Raw genomic sequence first — 23,361 nt, forward strand, 5'->3', positions numbered from 1 at the left:
AAGTTAGTTCTGAAAAATCATTTTTGCTACTAGTAGACAATACAATGGCCTCAGCACGAATTCCCTAGGCGCTGCTACTGGAGCCTCCAATAACTTTTAAAATCAATTTACTATTCTTGGTCTTAACACTTTCATCTTTAACATTTTTCATTACAATATAAAATAAAGAAGTTTACTTAGAAATAATTAAATTCCAGAAAGACAATCAGTGGGTGTAAAAATATACCTGTTCAGATGTACTGAAAACCACCACACAGATGGGAACACCGGGAGCAACCTCCACCTCCACAGACAACGCCAACTAGCTTTGGACGCAAGTGTTTTAAATGCAGATAAACCAAGATGCTACAGTCAGTTTGTAGTCATAATTTTTTGTAAAAGGATTAGATCCCCACATTGAGCAACACAGAAGGATTTAAATCACTGGGCCCTCAGAATGACCTGTGGTGGTGAGTCCGGGTTTCCATTCTTCTCTCATTCTGCTTTTAGGTGACAACTGAAGAGCTGCCTGCTGGGTGACAAGCTGTGTTTGTGAACTGAGCCAACAGAACCAACGTAGTCTCAAGTCTCTTGTTATTTAGTTGAAGGTATCTGAATCTTTCTGAGGTCAAGCTATTATTAAGGAAGTATCAGTACTTCAAAGGATAATTACAGGAATATTAAAGATCATTCTAAATTTAATCATTTCACATAATGCCAAAAAAATAAACATTTTAAAAACATAAGAGTTAACAAAACTTTGTTGTAGTTTCACAAATAGTAAAAATGCCACAAACAAAAATGACCTATTTAAGTTGTGCAAGTATATGACACATTGCAGGCATTACAATTATCTTTTTCAAATTCAGTCAATCCAAACAGCAGCAAGGCCAAACCACATTTTTTCCTCAGTTAAGTATATTTTCCTTGAAGTGAGGTAAAGCATGGTACCAAGTGCAATGCTTATGTGTGCTACAAGAACAGAACAGAGGGGGGAAAGCTATTCAAAATGCAGCATAGTTAAGACTGCAGAGTCTTTTGTAAAAGAAATAACATTTACAATGAAAATTCATGCCAACTAATGTGTACACAATCATAAGGGATTTCTGCAGTTGCTGTTTGAAGCTGCACCTGGCCAGTCCGCTACGCTTGTGCTGGGGCACAGCCACACCCACCACCATTTCCACATTACATTCTGTCGCACACTGCAATCACAGAGGCAAAAGGGTGTGCACATGGCTGCAAAGTGGGACAACAGAGAGTGACATTTTTCTTAAGTGACAAATGCAAACCATCTCAACAAACTAAGCTGGGGAAAACTTGACAGCATTAAAACGCAGCAGCATAAAAGCGTTCATAACCATTACATATGTCTAACTCATACATTTTTTTTCTTTTTAACTTAGCCATCAGGGGATCACAGAACAGTTCAAGCTGTTAAAATCAGCTATTTTTCTCAAAAACAAAACAAACAACAACAACAACAAAAAAACCAGAAAGACAAAAAACCCTCCTGTTTGCTGCTGATAAGACATTTTGAATGGTAACAGGAAATTTGAACCCCTGAGAATACACGACCTAATCATATCCAAGTCTAAACTTTTTAGTATTAACACAAAATATTCTTCTTAAAGGTTATAAAATATATTTTCTCCCACTGGAACCATAACTGTGAAACAATCTGATTTTGGCGCCAAAAGGCAAGAGAATCCCGTAACACCGGAATACATGCATTAGACACAACGCAAAGCCCTAAGCTCCTGGCTTCAGGTAGTTTATAAATTAAGAGATCTGCGATACGATATGATCACAAATCACCCTCACAAACAAACTCATATCCAGCCTTATTTGTTAACTATATATAATTATATCATTTAAGAATTGCTTGGTTTCAACTTGCCATGATATCTCATATTAAGGTTTTTTTTTTAAAAAAAGAAATCAAATAAACATTTAAAATTCCAAATCAGAATTAAATATTTTTAAAATAAATCACCTATATTCATTTGCTTAAAAACTCATTTAATAATTTAGGTCTCAATTTAAATTTAAGATCAGAGACAACAAATAACATTAGAGAAGCTCAATACCCTTTCCCCAGGGTTCCCTCCACAGTGAGCTGACAGTTTCTCCACGTGCACATAGTCGTTTCTCAGCGGGTGGATGGTGCAGGAAAAATGAATTGTAATTTAAACATAAATACAGCATTACATGAAGCATCAACTTCAAAAACAACATGCGAGAAAAATGAGACCTCTGCTCAGCTTTCTTAAACTTCAAGCATATTAATGGGGCAAATTGCAGCAAACCTCTACTGGTATGTCAATGGGAGTGCAAGACTGACCCACAGCTTTTGAAAAGGTAAATTAAGAGGTATTATAGTTACAGTGCAAAAAAAATTAAATTTTCAAGCATAATACATAAACATAGCACCAACAGGGGAAAAAACGCATGCAAAAGAAAAGAACTGAGGTATTTAAGTGAAGAGTGTCTACAAGTCTAATTAAAGAAACTTAGGCAAATGCCTAATATTGGGTTTTTTTCCTTTTCCCCAAGATGGAAATAATGAGCTAGTTTATCTAAATTAGTGACCTAAATCACAGATGTATCAAAATTATGGCAGTTTATCACAAACTTCGTTAAACTTCCATGGCATTAACAGCACAGCTTTGGTAGGTGAAATGTGCATGCAACATTTGAAAAGTAGAGTAAGAAATTTATGTGAGAAGACTAAGGTAAAGGTGCTTTGTTTTGCTTCTTTAAATAAGTAACCAATCAATTATAAAATCTGCAGCATATTTTAGGTGTGATATGTCTAAGGTTTATCTTGTTAAAACAACAGCCTACAGGGCAAAATTATTTGCCACAAACATTTTCACCAGTGGAACTACCTAGCAGGAGGTTTTTAGCAAAATTGAGTATTTAACCAAAGATCCTTTTTAATATGATGTTTAAGAAAATCCATAGACTACATATTCTGGTTTTTCAAATGCCTTCAATACACATGACAGAAATGCTAGTATAATCCTGTAATAATTTAAGGTACCACCATACTACAGAGCTGTAAATATCACTCTGTCTCAACAACTAATGCATGAAAAAATTAAGGGAATGTAAAACATTTAATTTCTGTTCCAAAAGGTCAGAAATTAAAAAGAATACCCATGAAGATTTTACTTTTAAGGCAAGAACCTTTGTTATGCAGGACTATGTGGTATCAGAAAACTCAAATTTGATTCACCAACATGCCAGCCAAGGCTGAATAAAAATCTGTCCCTTACTATGAAGTGCAACAGCGACCAAGAACATTCTTGCACGAGACACCATGGGAAGCAGAGCACACCGGCAAGCATCTCCTGCACACGCCTCTCTAGCGGGCTCGCCACCCGGCCTCGGACTGGCACTATCACACAGATGAAGGGTGTTCAGAGGACTCTATCAAATGTACGGACTGTTTGAAGTTTAAGTTCCATGGCATTCTAATGCTAAGCAAAGCAGACAGAAATTAAACACACATACATATAAAAAGAAAATAAAACAAAAACACAATAATCATTCTGACCATTTGCTAAAATGTCATCATTAAAGCACTCTTGTGATTTAAACAAAGCAGAAGTGAAGAAAGGACAAGATTGTGTTTGCGCAAAAAACTAAAACTACAATTAGTTCCAAAAATTTTATACATACGTTAAATGTTTTATTCTGTCATCTATCTTGTTATCAAACAGATTTTAAATTCTGCCTTCAATTCATTCTGGTCAATATCAATTTTAAATCATCCTTTTCATTTAAATATTTCCCCTTAATTCTGTTTTTTTTTTTGTTTTGTTTTTGTTTTTTTGTTTTTTTAGGGCATTGTTTGTTTTTAAAAAGGGTTTTCAGTTGTTGGGAACCTGAGGTTGATTTGCTTTGAGGCTTCGTAGGGCTCTTCGGGCCGCTGCAGATTTGGCAATCCTGTAACTTCGGCCAACACCTTTAAATTTCCCCTTTCCTACTACTTCCACCGTGACTCTGACCTTCCCATCGTAAGTTCTCTCAGCCGGGCTGTAAAAAAATGCAAACAGCTTACATTAGAAGTCAAATTATTATTATTGTCGGGCTGCATTCTGTATGCACTCTCAAGCTGAGGCGAGAGTCTGCACACAAGCTGACACCACACACAGGAAGTGTGCAACAGGACGCACGCAGACCACTGACAGACACGGCTGCCAGTTCTTTAATTCAGCTTTGCTTTGTAAAACAAAAAGAAAAAAAGAGCACTCAGACTAAGAATGTTCCAGTGTAAATATTTTCAGAACCATTAGTTTATGGTATCTTTGAGAACTATATTTCCATGCAGATTTTGCTTACCTAAATTTGGCGGTTTCTGGTTCCATTTCAAGCAATTCTCGCACAGGGGAACGGGGCACATTTGCAGAAAACTTTTCTGTAATCAAAATGAAACAATAATGTGAATAATATTCTAGACCTGTTTTAATTTTGTTTTTGTTTCTTTTGAAAAAAAGCCAACATACCTATTAGTGGCCTCATCATGGGGTAGTACACCTGCCAGACCATCTCCAGGGACATCCCACTGTCCATATAGATGGCACCAGCAAGCGACTCAAAGATATCCCCCATGGCCTTTGGAACTTCAATGTCCTCTTCCTTCTCTTCATCCTCCTCGGATCTCCTAAGCTATTACAGAGAAAAGTGACTCATAAACAGAAAGGCCATGTTTTATTAAAGACTTATACTTTCTTATGTATAACTTTTATTATTTATTTAACAAGAATAATAATCCGAACCATTTATGGCATGCCTACTATGATGTAACAGGTTTTTCCACAAACATCATTTAATCTTTAAAAAAAGAAACAACAAAAGTCCCCACTCTGTTTAGTATTCTATACTAGCAAATGAAAAGGTTAATCACTTCTAAATTAAAGCAAAAGCACATTCAATACAGAAATAGAAGTAAAAGTAGTCAATAAATGCATGGGAAAAAACCTCTCACATTCACTCATAAGCAAACAACTGCACATTCCACTGGTTCTCACCCCCGCTGCTTGGCAGGGCTGGCCAGGGTGCTCTGCAGGTCGGAGCTGGCCAGGCTGGCCGCGCACAGCTCTCATGCAGGGAAATTCCTGCTGCAAGGTTTTTCCCCGCCAGGCTCTTTTCATTAAACCACTCGATACAAGTTCACTAAACAAACAGAATATCTAACCCACTCTAGGTATGTACTCAGATTAATAGAACAAAATCTTATATAGGTAACAAAAGCCTTTTGAAAGTCCTTAATTCTTTGATGCAGCAATTTTGTCTCCACAAATTTTTCTTTTAATATCACATCTATGTTTAGTAAAAGTCCTAATTAAAAGTCATAAAGGATTATTTAAACAAATTAGCCATATACTAATCAGCATGTAACAAGTCAAGATCTTAATGCCAAGCAATACATGGAAAGTCACATTAAGTAAAAAGAACAGTCACTATACATATATAATTATATGTTATACTTATATGTTTATCTATCTATGTATATGACCAATAATGCATCCTAAAATGTTGATATTCACAGTAGCGTAACTAGGTAACGTCAATTAAGTTTTTACTTGGGTTTTCTAATTCTCCTAAAACAAATTCTTTGTGAGATTTAAAAAGAGAAAAACATTAATTTCTAGATGTTTAGCCACTATATTCTGTGTATTTAAAATGCTGTTAGAAAACCAGATACTTGTTTCTGCCTCATGATTTTTAATTAGAAAGGAATTTTAAAATTTACCAAGTTTAATTTTAATCATAGTTGAGACCAAGAAAGAGAAACACTTAAGATCAAATACAAAGTTAGAAAAACCATGCCATGACTTTCTAGCAAATTATTGTAATTTCCATACATATGTAAATAAGGAAATAAAAGAACAAAAAAAGAAGACCCGGATGTTCCACTGGCCCCAAAAGAACTTAAATCTAACTTGAGCAAAGGCCTCAGATTTAGGGCTTAACTACTGCCCAGGACAGCCGAGGAACAATGCTGCAGCAGCACAGATAGCACAGGTCTCCCTCTGCCTTGGCTGTGCTGTCTGCTGCTGGCCGTGGGCGCTGCTCAGAGGCAGAGGGGAAGGACAGAGAGCCCTGCTGCCGACTCGCTCTGTACACATCTGCGCAGCCCACAGGACCTGCCACTCTGCCCTGTGGCCAGGCCTGGGAGCCCCGACCAGGGGTGGTGAGCTTACAGCACCCAAGCTGCACTGGGCTATTATCAGTGAAAGCTCTAAAATGTTCACCATCACTGATCCAGATTCTCTTTTTTTCTCAAAGAAAGCCAAAGAAACTCACAATTCTCCCAACAGTGGGATGGGACCATGTAAAAAAAAAAAAAGATGATACTAATTAAAGTGAGAACAAGTAAAGCAACTGCAAAGTTAAGAATATATTCTCTGACTCTATAAGAAATCTACCAAAATAAGAAAATAAAAGGCATCAGAATGGGCAGGCTAAGAAATATAAGTGCCCTCTTGGGTCCACAGGTGTGCAGGTCCCTGCTACCGAGAATCAGGGGCGGCTGGCAAGACCGGAGCAGGATCCTTTCCTACAAAAATTCACAGCACACTGTGTACACACACTGGAATTAACTCCATCACCAAAGAACCTCTGGCTGAACTTACAGTAAATGCCTCCCAAATTCCAATGGTTAAAAATTTAGAAGTTTGGTTTTACATGAGATTTCCCCACTTCAAGTAAAGCAGAATGTGTCTTTGTGATGCTTACCTGAGATATTAAGAAATATTTGTTTCATCTGAAAAAAGAAAAAGTGGAGCAGGGAAGATGGCTTAGTGGCTGGGTTCAATCCCTGGTTCCGCAAAAAAAAAATAAATAAAATAAAAACAATAATAAAAAAAAGAAAAAGCTGCACCAACTTTGAGTGAGTTGGGCTATCCTGGGGCAGAGGAGGAGGGTGCCACTGGCTGTGTGAACCAGAAGCCCTTGCGCGAGGCCACAGCTCCTCCCCCTCAGCGGGGCAATGGCACACTCTGGGTGCAGAGGTCTCCCCAACACTTAGGTAAGGCTTGGCTCTCCCCAGAGTGTGTAGCGCAAGGTTTCGAGGCCCTGACCACTAGCTATTCAGCTATGAAATCAGGGAGTAAACTACCATAATCCCTGCTTAGATGGTTTTCCCCCAGCACTGAATCCAGTACAGTTTTAAATAGCACTAACCTCAGAATCCATCCCTTGCATCTCATTCTTCTCGAGCTGAAACTGCACAAAGTCATCAATGACATGGAAGAGCTCGGGAGAAACAGCTTTGAAGTATTTGTGGTAGTCATACTTCACAGCCAGGGATGCGAAGATGGTATTGTTGACCAGAGCAGAGCGCAGGTCAGTCAAGACCCCTGGTGAGTGCTGCCGTGGGTCTTCATAAAGGTGCTTGGTTATGAGGTAGTCCAAGATCGCATCGCCCAGGAATTCTAAGCGCTGGTAACAATCTGCACAGGAACCCAAATTAGAATCAGCCTGCACAACACTTATACATAAAGGGAGTAAGCTTTTTATTATACATATGAAACACTTCATGCTTTGCTTTGACAGTTCAGATTTAAGTACTTACTATTCTTGTACAGAAAGCAAAATATAAACCTTATCTGTAGCAGGCTGTTGTTTTGGGGACTTACTCCCACTTTATTCTTACAGATTAGGAGCCAATTAAATGCAGCAAGAGAAAAATCCCAGCACGGTAAAACAAAGATGATAGCAGAGCCAGCAAGAGCACAATGAAACTTCCCTATGAAATGTTTTTTGCTTTTTTTTTTAACAGCATAGTGTTGGATTTTTTTTTTGAACATATATTCCATGCTTGGCTTTTTGTTTTAATCTTGCCATCTTTAGGCATGAAAAAACCCAGACCAAGGATCCTTTTTGCCCAGAATAAAAAAGTATGGCGATATAGGCAGACTACATGAAAATCTCAAGAACCAAAAGTAGCACTAAACAGGCATCAGAAAGGTATTTGGGTCAGGGCAGATGGAAAGAGTGCAAAGTATAAAGGCTCACTTTTCTCTTAAGTATGCAGCACATAAAAAGACATCTCCACAAGTAAACAAGATCACTGTATTCCCAACTGTCAAAGTTACAAGTTACTGCTCCCCCAAAAGACAAAAAGCACTGATTTGTTTTCTTCCGCTTCCTTCCATGGCCACACATACTAAGCATCAGGACTGCACATGCATAGAACCCTTACCAGAGCTCAATACTGTAAGCAACACAGAATCTCCTTGGGACAGGAGGGTGGCTAGAGCTCTTACCAGTGATAGTGTTGTAGTGGTAGGAGGCATGGGTGAATGCCTGCAGAAGATAAGCCTTATTCTTGAATCTGTAGTTGATTTTCTTCTCAAAATTTTCAAACCCTGATATAAGGTGATTCAGGGTTTTATCTGCATCTGGATGGTCAAACATACACCTGGGAGGGATCTTCAGGCAGCCGTACTCCAAGTCTTTCCATGCGGAGGAGCGTGAGCTGGCTGCAGCAGCAGAGGTACAGCTCCCTGAAAGGCCCTTTTGTTGGCTGCTGAAATTCTCCCGAGCAGGGCACAGGGCCTTTTCCCGACCAGTCCTTTTAATTACCGGGAGCACCTTCAGCCCCAGTGAACAGAGGAAAAGCTGAGCAGCTCTCTCACCACAGCTGGTTAAGTAGCAGCCCAGCAGGGCCTCCACACAGTCTGCTATGCTTTTGTCAGCAATACACTGCTCGGTGTGCAAGTCATAAGAGATGGACTGTTTTCCTGTGTCAACACCACAGTTTTCTTCTGATGGATTCCAGAACCCCACCACGAAGTCATCCTCTTCAACAGCTTTGCTAGGGTCCAGATAGCACATGGCATCCCAAGAGCTGTAGTCGAAATCCTCAAAGTCTGATGAAAACGGCATACTACCTAGGGAAGATTTTTTGGGCATTTTCCATTCATATGCAGAATCAGTGGTTGAAAAAGGAGAAAGAGAAATTTTCTTTACAAAAGCTCCTGATCCCATTAACATGTTATCTATGAACTTGATATGCTCCTGGTCATATTCCAGGAAATCGTCTTCATACTCAGCTTCCTCCTTCGGAGCCCTCCACATCAGGCCCTCTTCCTCCTCCTCCTCTTCTTCCTCCTCCTCCTCAGATTCATCCTCCAGTTTGCCATTAGCCAACATGCAGTCTTCTGTCTGAAACAGGGAATGGAGAAGGAGGGGGGAGACATAGCTGCTGTTTTTAAAAGGGTCTGAAACTCAATAAAAGCAAGGGTTATGGGTAATTTCAAATGACAACCACAAATACCGAAAGGCAACTTTAAAATCATGGCCATTTGTTTTCAATTAACATAAAATAAGTTATTTAATCATATAAACAAAGTAAAACATGTTCTTTGAATGTTCATTTTCTAAGTTATAAAATAACCTTTATCCAGTACGAAGCTTAAACTTAAGTGTTTTGAACATGGATACAAAGTTAAATTAATGTCCACAGTGCTGAGACCTCAAGTAAGAAGCCGAACTCTGGCAGGACCCAGAGTGAAGGTGCTCATGCTGGTCACAGGGATATTCCATTTGGCTGATGAGGTTTTAAAACATAAAATGAATAAAATGAAGTTCCAGATGTAGAAAAAAACATCTTTTTAATTAAGGGTGTAATCTAAAAACAAAGTATTTGCAAAATCTTGTAACACTAAAAAAAAAAAAAAAATCAGCAGAGTTTTATAATAAAGTAGTTCTCCCTATTTTCACTTCAAATCAAAGTATGTTTGCTGCAACATAGAACTAAACTGCTTTACTTAAAAAATAAACGTGACCACTGAAGTAAGTTATGAATGAGAAATTATGCTTTCCCCCTCTACTCAGAGCTATAATAATCAGAGCAACAGATTATAGCATAACTGACAAAAATAGAAGAAAATTTAGACTAACATGAAACACTACAATCCAATTTCTGTCAAAAGATCTTTCCTAATTCCCATTTCTTTGGCAAAAGCTTATTTGTGAATGACAACCTTAATAACAGGCTAGGCTTCAGTACTGATGCAACTTTTTGCAATGCTAGAAAGATGCCAAATTTCTGTTTTACAATAAAAAAAACCAACAACAAAAATACCACTTTACTTTGGAGGAAAAGGCAAGAGGGCATGCTTCAATTTTGTAACAACTTTACAGTGCACACTGACAAAATCTTTTCAAACTGCCTGCCAAACTTTTTGCTAAGTAGTGCAAGTATTTCATTTTAAGCCAGAGTCACACAACAGAAACACTGCATTTGTCTGTAAAGAAATAACAGCAGTAAGGCACGCCACACATTTATAACTACACATCTTTCAAAGTTCTGTGTGTGTGTGTGCACGCGCGCGCGTGTGAAAGTTTCACGTTTATTAAAAGTAAGAAAAAAAACAGGTTCTGCAGAGAGTTTGGGCCAAGTAAAAGTAGGTGGGGGGATTTAAAATATATATCCTGCAGCATAGGGACTATCACAAAGTGACGCAGCAGTCCATCTTTCAAACTGTGAAATTTAAAAAAAAATTTTTTTTTTTGTTTTTGAAGAACACCAAAAGAAATCACAGTGGCACACTTCAAGCACTACTTGTTAAAGCCCCCACATTTTCCTATGTAACGGAAGACAGTTTTGACTAATTTTTGGTTCTTGAAAGAGGCAGATTACAATCTAAAAAGGGAAAGTGAGTAATTTAAGAATGAATCCTTACATTTCTTCAAAAAGATCCTGCTATAAACTAAAATTGGCAATGCACAAAACACAACTGGTTTTTATCATGAATAAACAGTGTGATCCTAGGTGAAGTCCCTTTGTGCCACTAGGTTTAGATTTTTTTTTTTAAATCTACAAAACAGCAAGGTTCTACTTCATAAAATGTTCTCCAAAAACACTTGAAGTCTTTTAAGAAAAGAACGGTGTGCAACCTTTTTTTTCTCAGAACAAATCAACTTTCCATAGGAGCTAATAGCACACTCTCCTTTGGAAGTATTCTTATGCAAAGGTGTTATGTACACCTATTCCCTAAGGACAGGGAAGGTGGCTAGAACAGAAAAGGCAGAAATGGGAAACAGTATAGCTTCCCAACACAACGCAAGGGCCCATTTCAAAACATGCAAATCAGTAAATCAAAGTCTGAAGAGTATTTTTAATCCATTCCAAGAATCAAAGCCCCCAGTCATCAGACATTAAGGAAAATAAAAAATAAAAATGACATGCCAATGCACTTTATATAATAATTTTTTAGAGTCAAATATATCATGAAGCAGTATTTATAAAGGACAACTATTACTGGAATGTTTTTACAGAAATGCAATGCTTCTCTAAATCTCTGAGGTTTTATGAATTTATAAATTAATGACAAAATATAATTTTAATTATATTAAAACAGCCTCTTAAAAATCTTTCCACATTTCTCTTGATGCTCCGAGGCTCATTCCTACAGCGGCAGCTCTAAACACGAGGACTCGGCGGCAGCTGAGTTAGTGGCAAGAGGTCTGCAGCATTCGCCCATATTCCCAATGACTTTACCCCTCATTCCCAAACCTTTCCACATCAGATTAGCAGGAAAGCCAGTGATGGTGAAGCTGAAGTGGGGGATGGTGCACAAGGGATACCTAGGCTCCGTAGATGGCTACCTGAACATGCGGCTTACAATACAGAACAACACACAGATGGAGCATTGTCTGGACACCTGGTGAAGTTTTAATAAGGTATAATAATGTCCTTTATATCAGAGGTGTTGAAGAGAAAGAAGAAGATGGGGAAATGAGAAGACAGCATCTTTTGTATGTGTGTTTTATGTATATATATATATCTAATATATATCTAAACAATACAAGATGTTTTTTCTTTAAAAAAAAAAATCTTTCCAAGTTCCATTTTTGCAATGAGCCAAACAGCGTGTAAGTTTGAAATGCACTCAACAAGCAAATACAAATACTTAGACCATATCTAGGATCTACATGTCAAAAAAGAAGGTGTTAAGAGTACGCTGTTTATAAAATATAACCTGTGACGAACATGGTGTCATCCTTGCCAAAAATGTTTTGTCAGAATACACTATAAAGGTGCACAACACGAGCCAACTTGGTTAATGTAAAATAATGTGGGAAGCAAAGCCGCCCGGAAGCTGAGAAGCCTGGCCAGGCCTCCCCCCAGCCAGGCCTCCGCAGTGCAAAGGCCTCCAGCCGCCCTCTGGTGGCCTCAGGACAAGACAAGGGAAGAAGCTGGTGCTAAGGTGCAGTTTTGCGAAATCACTGGCAAGACTTAAAATGATTTCCAGAAGACCACAACTGTTAAGGATATTTTTTTCATTTCACAAGAGGAGAGATAGTCCTGAGGAAACTCTGAACTAGTTTTGCTGAGATTATTTCAGATACAGCTGAGAGATCGCAGGTCACTGAAAAGTCACTTCCTTGCACAGAGATAAGGATCTATGGGAATCGTAATACCTAACAGTAAAGTGAAACTCGTGTTTTGTTTTGTTTTTTTCCAAGTCAAAACATAACAAAAGTTTTTGCCTTTGAAAAAGAAAGATAAAAATAGAAACTGTCCCCCACCAAAATTATATTACTGGTATTTCAAAACTCCTAGAGGACGGTTTATTTAAAGGAATTATGGGGGGCCTGCCAGTTAGCTCAGTTGTTTAAGCACCTGCTCATGCAAATGCAGTCAGGTGCAGGATACTGCAGTTCGATTCCCACCTCCACCTACCTTACCAGACTTGCTCTTAAGGCAGTCTGAGTCAGCCAAAAAAAAAAAAAAAAAATCATTCCAAAGAAATTAATTTACTATCAAATATCTATTCTATTGTACATATTTGTGGATGACATGGAAAGAAAACAAAACATAGCACAAAATTCTCCCACTCATCAGAAACTAAATGCCTTCCAGTTAGCAAAAACTTACCATTTCATCTTTTTCCCATTTATCAGTGTTACTTTTGTCCTGATTTACTACATAACCAGGAGGAAGCCAATTCACAGGGGGATCAAATATTGACACCACCATACGGCTGGGCAGTCCCTTCTTCTTGCCAAGGCGATAGAGATTACAGTTGCTGACCTTTGGCAGAAAAGATTAAACACATCCATAAATAATCACTACTGGAAATCCTACAAGGCACGTTAACATACTCTAAGCTAAATGGCCTATATTACTATTATTATAACTGTTTCATCACAGTTTTTCAACCTACTTACAACAGGAAAAGAATTTTTAGATTCCCAAGCACTCAACATTCTATATCCTTTAAGTGTTTCTGAATATAAAATACAATCCACAAGAATCTTAATGTAACTAATTATACAAACTTCCCAGGAGTAAATCAAAAGAAATGGTATAATTTTAAAAACAACTTGATATAAAATACAAAGTTCCAACTGGACTTATCAGAGTTCAAAATAAATCAAAATATTCAAGATAACAAAATATCCTCAAGAATTAAGAGAAAAAGTGCCACGAACAATAATTTACAAAGTAGAAACTGCCAGTACGCAGAGCTAAAACCAATTCATAGTCCTAGAATCTAAAGTACACATGTGATTTCAACTGTACATTTTCTTAAATACTATTCCTTTGTTTTAGATGGCATTTTGAGACATTTTTGTTCTACCATTTTAAACTGGAGAAAAAGGTAATAAAGAACATTTGCTTATTCACATCAATGAAACGGTTTTATTGTCTACCCTCTGGTCTATCTGATTTTCCTAAAGCTTCTATCTCTAATTTTCTTAAATCTTTGTATGTTTGTCTAGCTTTTACTTGGAGAACTGCTGAGCACATTTCCATTTTCTAAAAATTTGGTATTAAACTATTTCATGAACTCTTTGCCAGGTAACTGAACTATTACTTAGCACACACCCACTGATGAGAGGCACTTGGCCAGGTGGCGCTGAGGGGACCAGTCATCCTCGCAAAGCACACAGACCCACAGGGGAGAGGTGATACAAGAGCACCACTGTGCACAAAAGTACTCTGCCCATGGTCAACACTGCAGCTGCCCATAAATGTAAGTCCCCTGCCTGGTCCACGCTAGAATGAAGCAGTGCGAAAGGATGATGTGTAGTGGGGCACACTCAAAGCTATGGCTGGCAGGGTGGAGGAGGAAAAGGATTCAGGCATGAAGCAAAACTCAGGATAGGCAGAAGGCAAGAGGTGGCAGCAGGAGAGCGCTCACAGAGACAGCACCTCAAAGGGTGGGACTGGGAGGAGACTGTGGGCTCTAAGGACAGAGCCGTGGGCAGCAGCCTGCTCGGGACCAGCTGAGGTGTCCTGACCACATAATGCTGCTGTGCTTTGCATGGGAAACAGGAGTCAAAAGACTGAGCAAGTGAATAACGTATGAATTTTTGTAACATAAAGTAACCCTTTTTGCTTAATAAACAATAACTATTTCTTACTTCACACTCACTCGCAGGCCCTGATACTTTCTTCCTGCAACACCTTAAAAATTACACTTGTAAAAAAAAAAAAAATTACAATTGTCCTCAGTGCCTCAACTATCACTGTCAAAATGTATCTGAGTCCTAAATCCTCAATTATCTGGACATTACCACTATGTAATCCATAAGGTCAAAAACCCCTAATCCTGACTTCCCGTATCCCCCACCTACCACTGCCACTGTGCCCAGCTTCCCAGCTGCTCAGCTTGTTATCTGGGCATCACCAGGCTGTCTCAAGCACCAGGGGAAGCAGCACAAGGACAGTGGAGCAGCCTCTGGTCTCAGATACGCAGACTATTCTGGCCTAGTGGGATGACCTTACACGAGATAATCATGCTCTCTAGGGATCAGTTTCCTCTCTGCAAAATGAGGACATGTGCCTCTGAGAGGCTTGTGACAAGATGATTCCAGATAGCATTTCTAAAATGCTTGGCCATTTCCACTCTCCCAGCACCAGCACCTTTATCGCCTGTGCGAGCTAACTTGTTCTGCCATTCGGTCTGCTTAATGTGGCTCTGTACTGTACACTTACCTCTTATATTAATGCCTTCCTTAACTCACAAGTGAAATGTAAGCTTCTTGTTTGCCAAGGATGCCCATATTGCCCTGTGATACCTGTTTCATCATCATTTAAATATTTTACCTTAACTACTTTCTTCCACATTAAGCTTAAGAACATGCCCTTCTTCAGGCCTAATACTCAGAACTCTAACTTTACTCACTCTGTACACTAGCATTAACTAAGTTCCGTGAAGCATGTTCTTTCCCCCCTGCTTACTCCCTGGAACTCTGCTGAGCAGTTCCTCCAAGGAAGACGTTGTTTTACATGTGGACACCGGTGTATCAAAATCCTTCCAAGCAAAGTTTAACCCTCCTGGGTAAAAGCATGAGCCCTTCAAATGACTGCAATCCCATTTATTTCTATTACTCTCAGGCTCTAGGAGGTACAACACTCGCACAAACAGGCATACATGAAGTGGACTTCCTCGATCAATAGGCACGTACAGATGAGGTAAGCCCCAAGCCTGAGTGTATGACCAGCACACAGCAATCGTGTTACCTGCCAGCTGCTCCTCCATGGCTTCAGCTGGCCCTGATGGAACCATGGAGAAATCTCTGCGAAACACTTCCCCAGCCTCAGAGGCCATCAACACTTCAAACCTCTCTCAGGCACAATGAAGAATTATCTGCTCAAAATAAGAAATCACAGCTTACCTTTTTGCTTCTCATATACGAAAGGCGGCCCTCATGAGCATCAGGGTAAGTGCAAAATAGGTATGTGGTGATGGCATGCTTTAAAAAGGAGTCACCAAGCATTTCAAGCCGCTCCAGGTTAAACCCATCACTAGCATTGGACAAAGTCAAAGCCTGAAGAATCAGTCCAGGATTGGGGCCAAGAGTCCTTGAGGAGTACCCAAGAGAAGGGCTCTGCTCAGAATCCATCCTGTCCTTGAGCACTTGAATAGCATCTGTCGTACCAGGGATGGCAGCCATCAGGGGACTTCCTTCTGAGGTAGATTTGTTAGCATTTCCATCAAGGTATTTATTACTCAGTAGAGTACATTCATTGCTGGGCTTGGGCTGGTTCTCATAATTGTATAAATTCTGAATGGGATATGAGGTAGTTGGTTGTACAGGTATTTCCTGCTTGTAGTAATTCAGCTGATTTCCTTGGCAAAAGTCTCTGTTAACTAAATCGTAACTGCCATTGGTGAGATTTTTATTGTAAGAAAGACCATTAATTGCGGTAAGGTCTGTTGAGACTTGGATTTGGAGCTTGCCAGATGACTCGCTGAGTAACGTTCTGCAGCTCACAGACATTTGGTCATGATTTGCTAAGGAGGTTCTATTAGCACCTTGATGTGCAGCATTTTCAGGGACTGTAATTGTGCTGTGTTTACAGTAATTATCATTTTCAGCCAAAGAGGAATTAGAAATTGAGATGAAAGATTTGCTGTCGATAGATTTTTTCCACCCGAAGTCTAAATTAGGATATCTGCAAAGACATTTTTAGACTTCATCAGATCCTTCAAAATGATTAGGCCCAGAGAGTCACAGCAACCTGAATTTTAAAAAACATGTAGAGAGCACTATAAAAATATACCTATTTTGGAAGAGAAACAAGTTTCCAAGCCACACCTGCTTTACTCTACTGCTTTAACACGTTTATGACAGGGCTGTAATTCTTATGTCTTGCTCCCAGGTGGTGCTGAACCACTGGTGATACATACAGGACTGCCCCACTGAGGGTCAAGGTCTGTCCCATCAGGTGGTGCAAGCCACGTGTCGTAGTCATGCATGTATTCATGGGGGTTCAGGTGCAGAGGTGTTAATCCTGCCCTAGAGCACAGCACTGTGATTGAGATCAGGGAGCCCAGAAGTGGCCTTTGGGTCCTGGATTAACAGAGGTCAAGGGTGGAAGTGCATGCTTGCATAACCCAGAAAGCAACTCTGGACAACTGACCAACCTCCCTGTGCCTACCTTCTCTGCTTGGAGACAAGGCTAAGGATCCTAGCTCATGGGACCATTCTAAGACTTAAATGAGCTAACGCAGGCTGCTGTTAAGTAATAAATACAGGTGTGATTATTAACATTATAAAGTTGTTCACTCTCTAGTACCATCTGATTGTCTACTAGATAACCAAAACTAATTTGATCAAACCAAAAACTTCTTTGGAACACAAAAGATTTTACTAAATAAGAAAAATAAGGATAAAGAATACAATAAGGCATTCTTTTGTTAATATTTATTATACATTAAACTGCTTATTAGTGTATGTTTAGTTCTTTAAAACAAACAGCCATGGCTGCTGGTACCCCCAAGGCCACCGCTGGAGAAGCCAAGCTAACTGGTATGACAGGAGCACACTTCCCCAGTGACTGAATGTGCACATTCTCACGAGTCAAACAGTCACTTCTTTTCATGTATTAGATACTCACATTTTCTTCTTTTTTTAAATTTGTTATAGGCTCTCCTATGCAGCTCAGACTCACAGTGGTCCTCCTGTCTCAGCCTCCCCAGCTCTGGGATTAAGGTGTGTGCCACCACGCCCAGTTTAAGTGGCCAGCACAGCATTTGGTACCTGGAATTGGACCTGGGTCCTTGAACTTGTCAGGCAGGCACTTAGACTGCTGAGCTATCTCCCCAGCCCTCACGTTTTCTTCTTAATCATTCAAGAAATATAAATAAAATCATGATTTTAACTTAATTCTGTTTTGTTGCAAATGGGGCCTCATGTTCCATGTTTCTTCCAGCCCACAGCACAGGCGTACCTAAAATCTGCAGGAAGTGACCTGACTCCCACACCAGCATCACTGGCTGTCTGGGCTCTCAACTCCTCTGCAGTCAGAAGGCAGTGAAGGCGATACAGTATGCTGGGGAGACAAACTGCTTTTCTCCACAGTGATGCAGGAATTGGATGGATAGCACAGAGTTCAGGAACCAGGATCTTTGAGTAAGGAAAAAAGTAGGTAGATAAATATAAAGCATGTACACAAAAAATAAAAAGAAAAAAATTAAAGACCAATTTCACTAATGGATAAAAATGAAAGTCGTAAGTCTAATTCTAAAAATTATTTTTTAAGCCAGGCATGGTAGCACATGTCTGTGATTCCAGCTACTTGCAAGACTGAAGCAGGACTGCCAAGTATGAAGCCAACCTGGATAAAATCTGAGACAGGGAGGCCTTATCTCCACATTATTTTTTTAAAAAGAAGAGGAAGAGGAAAAAAGGAAGGGAGAAAAAGAAAGAAGTAGAGGAAGAAGAAAAAGAAGACAACAATGAAAACAAAAATGATGACATAATTTTAAAAGAGCTGTCAATGTAAATCAATAGCTCCCTGGTTCAGTCTCTACTATTGAAAAAAAAATGTTTTCTAAATAATTCTTTAAATTCAAATGAGATTTAGGTTAAGGCCTATGAGGGTGATATGATGTAACTACAATGATTATACATTAAAGATGGCATTCACATTAAATAAGATTAAAATAAAACAAAAAAAGCAACTTCCTAATATTTACACATCACTCAGCCAACCTGATAATAAAAACTACACCTTAGCTTTAAAAGCACTGAGTTATGCTCGTAACAACCCCTTACCTGTTTATTCTGCAGACTTTCCCACTTGGCTTTCCTCTTTTCAGCACTACTTAGAGGGAGCGCTTTCCCCTTCTGATTCAAATGTCGAGGTGTCAAAAGATTAAGTCTATAAAAATTTCAAGACAATTTTACCAAACAGTGAGAAGTACACTCTCACACGGTTTTCCAACTTCCATGTGCCTAGGAATCACCTAAGAGCTAATTAAAACTGCAGACTTGTGAACTATCCTCTGCACAAGTCCTTGTGCAAAGCGTCCCTCAAGGGCAGAGTCCAGGGGTAAGCAGGACATTGTGACTGCATTTGGCTGGGACATCCAGGAAGAACACCTCGAGTGCCTTCTACGTGCTATTTTTGAAGCTCTTACCTGGAGGACGTGTGGTCCACATCTAGCAGTGGCTGGTTGAGATTGGTCAGGTCAAGGTTATACTTTGTTTTATAATATTCTGCAAAAGTTTCATACTCAGGGGAAGGAAATTTACTCAGAGGGGTAAGATCAGTGTACACATCAGCTACATAAAATCGATGAGGCTGATCAAAATTACGGTATCTAAAAAAAGAAAAATAATCAGTTGCTTTTTTGCTGTTCTAAACCACTACATTACCACTAAGAATTAAAAAAGCAATAGCTAGTAACATTAATGAAAAATATAATTCTAAAAGACACATTTCAAGTATACTTGAGACAGTAAGAGCTATAAATTTTTATCAAGTAAAAACTATTATCCCCTACTTCACTCTCTTTGTTCTACATCACTACACTTGGGTAACATGTAAGAATTTTAAATGGCACCTTCAAATATTTATTTTAGTAAAGGAAGTTTTATTTTTTTTGCCATAATTTTATAAAGGAAGTTTTAATTGGAAAGACTATAAATAGATTATCTTAACTTCATAAAATAGAAAACCCTGGGGCTGGGGAGATGGCTCAGAGAAATAAGCACTTCCCTGGCAAGCTCAAGGGCCTGAGTTCAATCCCCAGTTCTGCCAAAAAAAAAAAGAAAAAGAAAAAGAAAAGAAATAAAAACCCCTGACCTGCAGAGCTTTAAGGCTGGTTTTTTTTAAACAAATAAACCACAGAAACATGCCCACTAAAAAGACACCCATGTGCCATCCTAGGGCTAAAGTCACACACAGCTCACCTACACACTCCCACAGGAACGCCTGTCTTCTGAAACAAAGTACAACCTTACTTCCCTTCCCATTTAAATACCTACCTTGGAATGATAACTGCATCTTGGTAATCTTCTAATTTAAAAACAAATGGTGTTTCCTTTGAATACTTCGTATTGGGAATACCTATGCGAGCCTCAGATTTCTCAATATCTTCCATAAATTTAAAGTCAATGTCCAAAGTGCTGGAGTCATTAACTTAGGGAAGGAAAAAGGCTCTTTAGCTGGTTAAAATGTAAATATTCAAGTTATACACTAACACATGTATCTAATTTAGAGTTACTTCCATATATAGTAAGCTAATTACAAGAAAAACTTCCATTTTTTCAGTTACTATGTAAGAGTTCTTTAAAGGCCAGGAGTGGTGGCCACACCTGCAGTGCCAGCATTCCGAGGTCTGAGGAGGGAGGATCACCATGAGTTCAAGGCCAGCCTGGACTACATAGCAAGTATGAGGACTGCATAGTGAGACCTTGTCTCAAAAAAAAAACGTAAAGTCTGGGTCCTTCTTACCAACATTAAGAGGTAGAACACAGTATGCTGAATCAGCATCTGTAGGCTTAAATTCTAGTGCAGGTTTTTCAAGCCGAAGAATATGTGAGAATATATACTGGTGAAGTCTTGTAATCAACTCAAGCATTTGCAGAGACAATGTGAAGCCAGATTTCTTCAACTCAATGGATATGGTAACTTCTCCAGAGCGTGTATACACAGGAAAGTGGGGAATCTTAGCAAAAAGAAAAGTAACCCTTAATATCAACAAGCACTTTGTTCCCTTACAATTAACTTCAAAGGAGAACAATGTTTTATTCTGTCAGAGTACAAGAAATACCTCAAACTCTAAATATTAAACAACCTGAGGTAACAAAGGCATGGCTAAATTTCTATCTTTTCCTTAAAGAAAAAAGGCTAAAGCCAAGACATCTTCAACATCAACACGCATTAAGAAGGGACTACCTGAGGTATGGGCTTGGCTGTCAGGATCCCAAAGCATCTCGTGGTATCTTCCGGGGGATAGAGCTTCCGCCTTCTGAAGTTGAGCTCATCAGGTAATGGAGTCGTCAAGACCATCCCTATCACATATAGGTAACAGGGCTGATTCGGTTTAGGATAACTGTCCCTTAAACACTCTGGAATCTAGAGTTGGAAAGAAAAATTCAGCATCATATTTAAGTATAAATGGCCACTATTCCAGATATCAGGAAAAAAAATGTATCCCTAGCTATTCTTAAAGCTGAGAAGCTGATGAAAAAAAGCTTCCAAGAACTCTCTGGGAACAAGATCTCTTTACTACTCAGCTCTGCTGAGTAAGGCAACATTCTCAGGTCTGGCTGCACAGTTGTACAAACCTGCATACATCATAATATGAAAGTTACACACATGTGCATAAATATATATTATGTAAAAAATGAAACATGACAGGGTCTTTTTAAAGATGCTACTCATCTGATCTATTATCTATTTCTTTTTTCTTTTCTTTCTTTTTTTCTTCTTTCTTTCTTTCTTTTTTTTTTTTAGCACGGGGGATTGAACTCAGGACCTTGTGCTTCCCAGGCAAGCACTTATTCTACTGAGCTATCTCCCCGGCTATTATCTATTTCTTTTAACTAGAAAACTCTTCTTTCTTGGGCTTTCACAGTATGTATTCACAGTATGTATTCACCGTAGCATATTAGCAAATAAAGGTAGACCAATTTTTTAAAATTACACAATCCTATCATTCAACGATAACCTTTTAACATTGTTACACTGTTGAAGCATTTTACTACAAACAAATACCTGTAAAACATACATGTTTCCATATTTTTCAATAAAAAGAAGTCACAACAGGCTGGTATGTGAGCACATGCAAATAATCTGATTCTCATCCCCAGTCACTACAACAAATCGCTGCTCATTGAATCAATACTGTCAGATTTCATGGCTATCTCATTACATGATTGAGCCATAATTAAATTATCTCAGATTGTTTCTAAGCTTTCAATATTAACACAACCTTACAGATTAGGATCTTTCAGTCTCGGGGATTCAATTACAAATTATTGCATCTGTAGCTATACATCTATAGCAATGCTAGTCAAGAGAACACAGGTAATAGCAGATGATACAATGTGCCTATTAGTTAAATGGGATGCAGTATGATACCTCTCAGAACACTTATTATCACCAGTAGTATTGATCACACAAAACTAGTCCAACAGAACAACTGGGTATAAGGGAAACAAGCATTTTTCAACAGTAGGCAACAGTCAAGTTTTTTGAAAAACCAGCATGTGATTTTGGATCTTGAAAATGCTTAGCTAAATACTATTTCCTTAAATGTAAAACTCAGTAACAACTGGAAAAAAAAAAAAAAAACCAAAACATTTAGGCTAAGATGAAAATATACAGCAAATTTCTGCCTTTGTTTAGAATTTTTATGAGATAAAAATACTGTCCTAGGAAAGATCTGATACTTCCCTCAAGTAAGGTGCAACTCTAAGTCAGTCTCAGGAATGTTTAGAAGTGCAGAAGCATCGCACGCAGGAGCCTCCTTGGGCTCTCAGTGGCGCCACCCAAGCTGGCACCTGCCCCTGCGCTCCCAGCTTCCTGCATCCCTTCGGGACAGCACTCTCCCTTGCCTGGTTCATGCCTCTTCAACCTTCTTGTTTCAGTGCCAGTGGGAAGTAAAGCAATAATCAACACCGTTAAATTGAATCAAACAAAGAATGTCTCTTTCATTCTTTCTAAACTCATTCTGGGTAGAATCTAATAGATGAGTCCAAGAAACCTTTTGAAGCAAAAAAATAACGAAACCAAACACCATCTACAATGAAAGCAGGGGGCGCTGGGAAGATGGCTCATTAGAATAAGCGCTTGCCTGGCAAGCACAAGGACCTGGGTTCAATCCCCAGTTCCACAAAAAAATAAAACAAAATAAATTAAATTAAATTAAATGAAAAAGCCGAGCCAGGGATATAGCTCAGAGGCATAGAGCCTGCCTGGCAAGCACAAGGTTCTGAGTGTGACTCCCGGTTAGTAAGTAAGAAAGAAAGAAAGACAGACAGACAGAAAGAGAGAGAAAGTAAAGGGGCTAATCTAAGAGCAGCTGTAAACCAGACAACTTACTGAGATTCACAGAGTGGGTCATATTACAAGGATCTGGGAAACAACCACATGGAGGAAGTTAGATTTGACATAGCAGAAGTAAAAAGGCTAGATTTGTATTCAGTTCTAACCAATACTAACTGCTTTGGGGTAGCACTGCCTGCGTTTTGTGGAGCCTGGTCTCCCTGGAACACTGGTCTCTTCTTCATCATGTAAATCAAGCTCTTCTTCATATTTTACAGTCTCTTTCCCAACTGGCATCAAATGTTCATCCAGTTCACCTAAGAAATTTGGAAAGGGAATTATTGCAAATAACCCAGATTTTGCCACTCTCACTAGGAAATAATCTACAATAGCACTACTTAATGAAACAAGCAGAAAAATAATGAAAACTCATCATGTGACAGTAACTAGACGTGAAACTTCAGTCAGTCTAGGGAGCAGAGCCTATTCTACAACTGTTGTACAACTCACAATAAAAACACCAGAACAGACCATAGCATACAACAGTTCTTAACAAGAAGTCCATGGAAAGAAACGAGGGAGAGAGGGAGGGAAGGACGGAAGGACAGTAGGTATTTACC

At 39.0% G+C, this 23,361-nt stretch overlaps 1 protein-coding gene and 1 pseudogene across 2 annotated transcripts in view; one reads left to right on the forward strand and one right to left on the reverse strand.

The window, feature by feature from the left end:
* Window positions 1–1,918: 1,918 nt before the first annotated feature.
* Dicer1 (dicer 1, ribonuclease III) overlaps window positions 1,919–23,361 on the reverse strand; it is a 49,463-nt gene continuing 28,020 nt past the window's right edge. For both annotated transcript variants that reach the window (XM_004635171.3, XM_023719602.1), the window contains 14 exons: window positions 22,919–23,058; window positions 20,648–20,827; window positions 20,204–20,417; window positions 19,735–19,888; window positions 18,885–19,067; window positions 18,520–18,625; window positions 17,693–17,868; window positions 15,634–16,414; window positions 12,884–13,039; window positions 8,262–9,162; window positions 7,177–7,445; window positions 4,494–4,656; window positions 4,330–4,405; window positions 1,919–4,023 (listed from right to left, as the gene is read on the reverse strand). In XM_004635171.3, coding sequence (XP_004635228.2) covers window positions 3,858–4,023; window positions 4,330–4,405; window positions 4,494–4,656; window positions 7,177–7,445; window positions 8,262–9,162; window positions 12,884–13,039; window positions 15,634–16,414; window positions 17,693–17,868; window positions 18,520–18,625; window positions 18,885–19,067; window positions 19,735–19,888; window positions 20,204–20,417; window positions 20,648–20,827; window positions 22,919–23,058 — 3,665 coding nt within the window. In that variant the 3' untranslated portion in view covers window positions 1,919–3,857. The remainder of the gene's footprint in view (window positions 4,024–4,329; window positions 4,406–4,493; window positions 4,657–7,176; window positions 7,446–8,261; window positions 9,163–12,883; window positions 13,040–15,633; window positions 16,415–17,692; window positions 17,869–18,519; window positions 18,626–18,884; window positions 19,068–19,734; window positions 19,889–20,203; window positions 20,418–20,647; window positions 20,828–22,918; window positions 23,059–23,361) is intronic.
* On the forward strand, window positions 11,460–12,360 carry LOC105742738 (annotated as a pseudogene).

This window comes from Octodon degus, unplaced genomic scaffold, assembly GCF_000260255.1.
Source record: "Octodon degus isolate 3935 unplaced genomic scaffold, OctDeg1.0 scaffold00070, whole genome shotgun sequence".
In the NCBI taxonomy this organism is placed as follows: Eukaryota; Metazoa; Chordata; class Mammalia; order Rodentia; family Octodontidae; genus Octodon; species Octodon degus.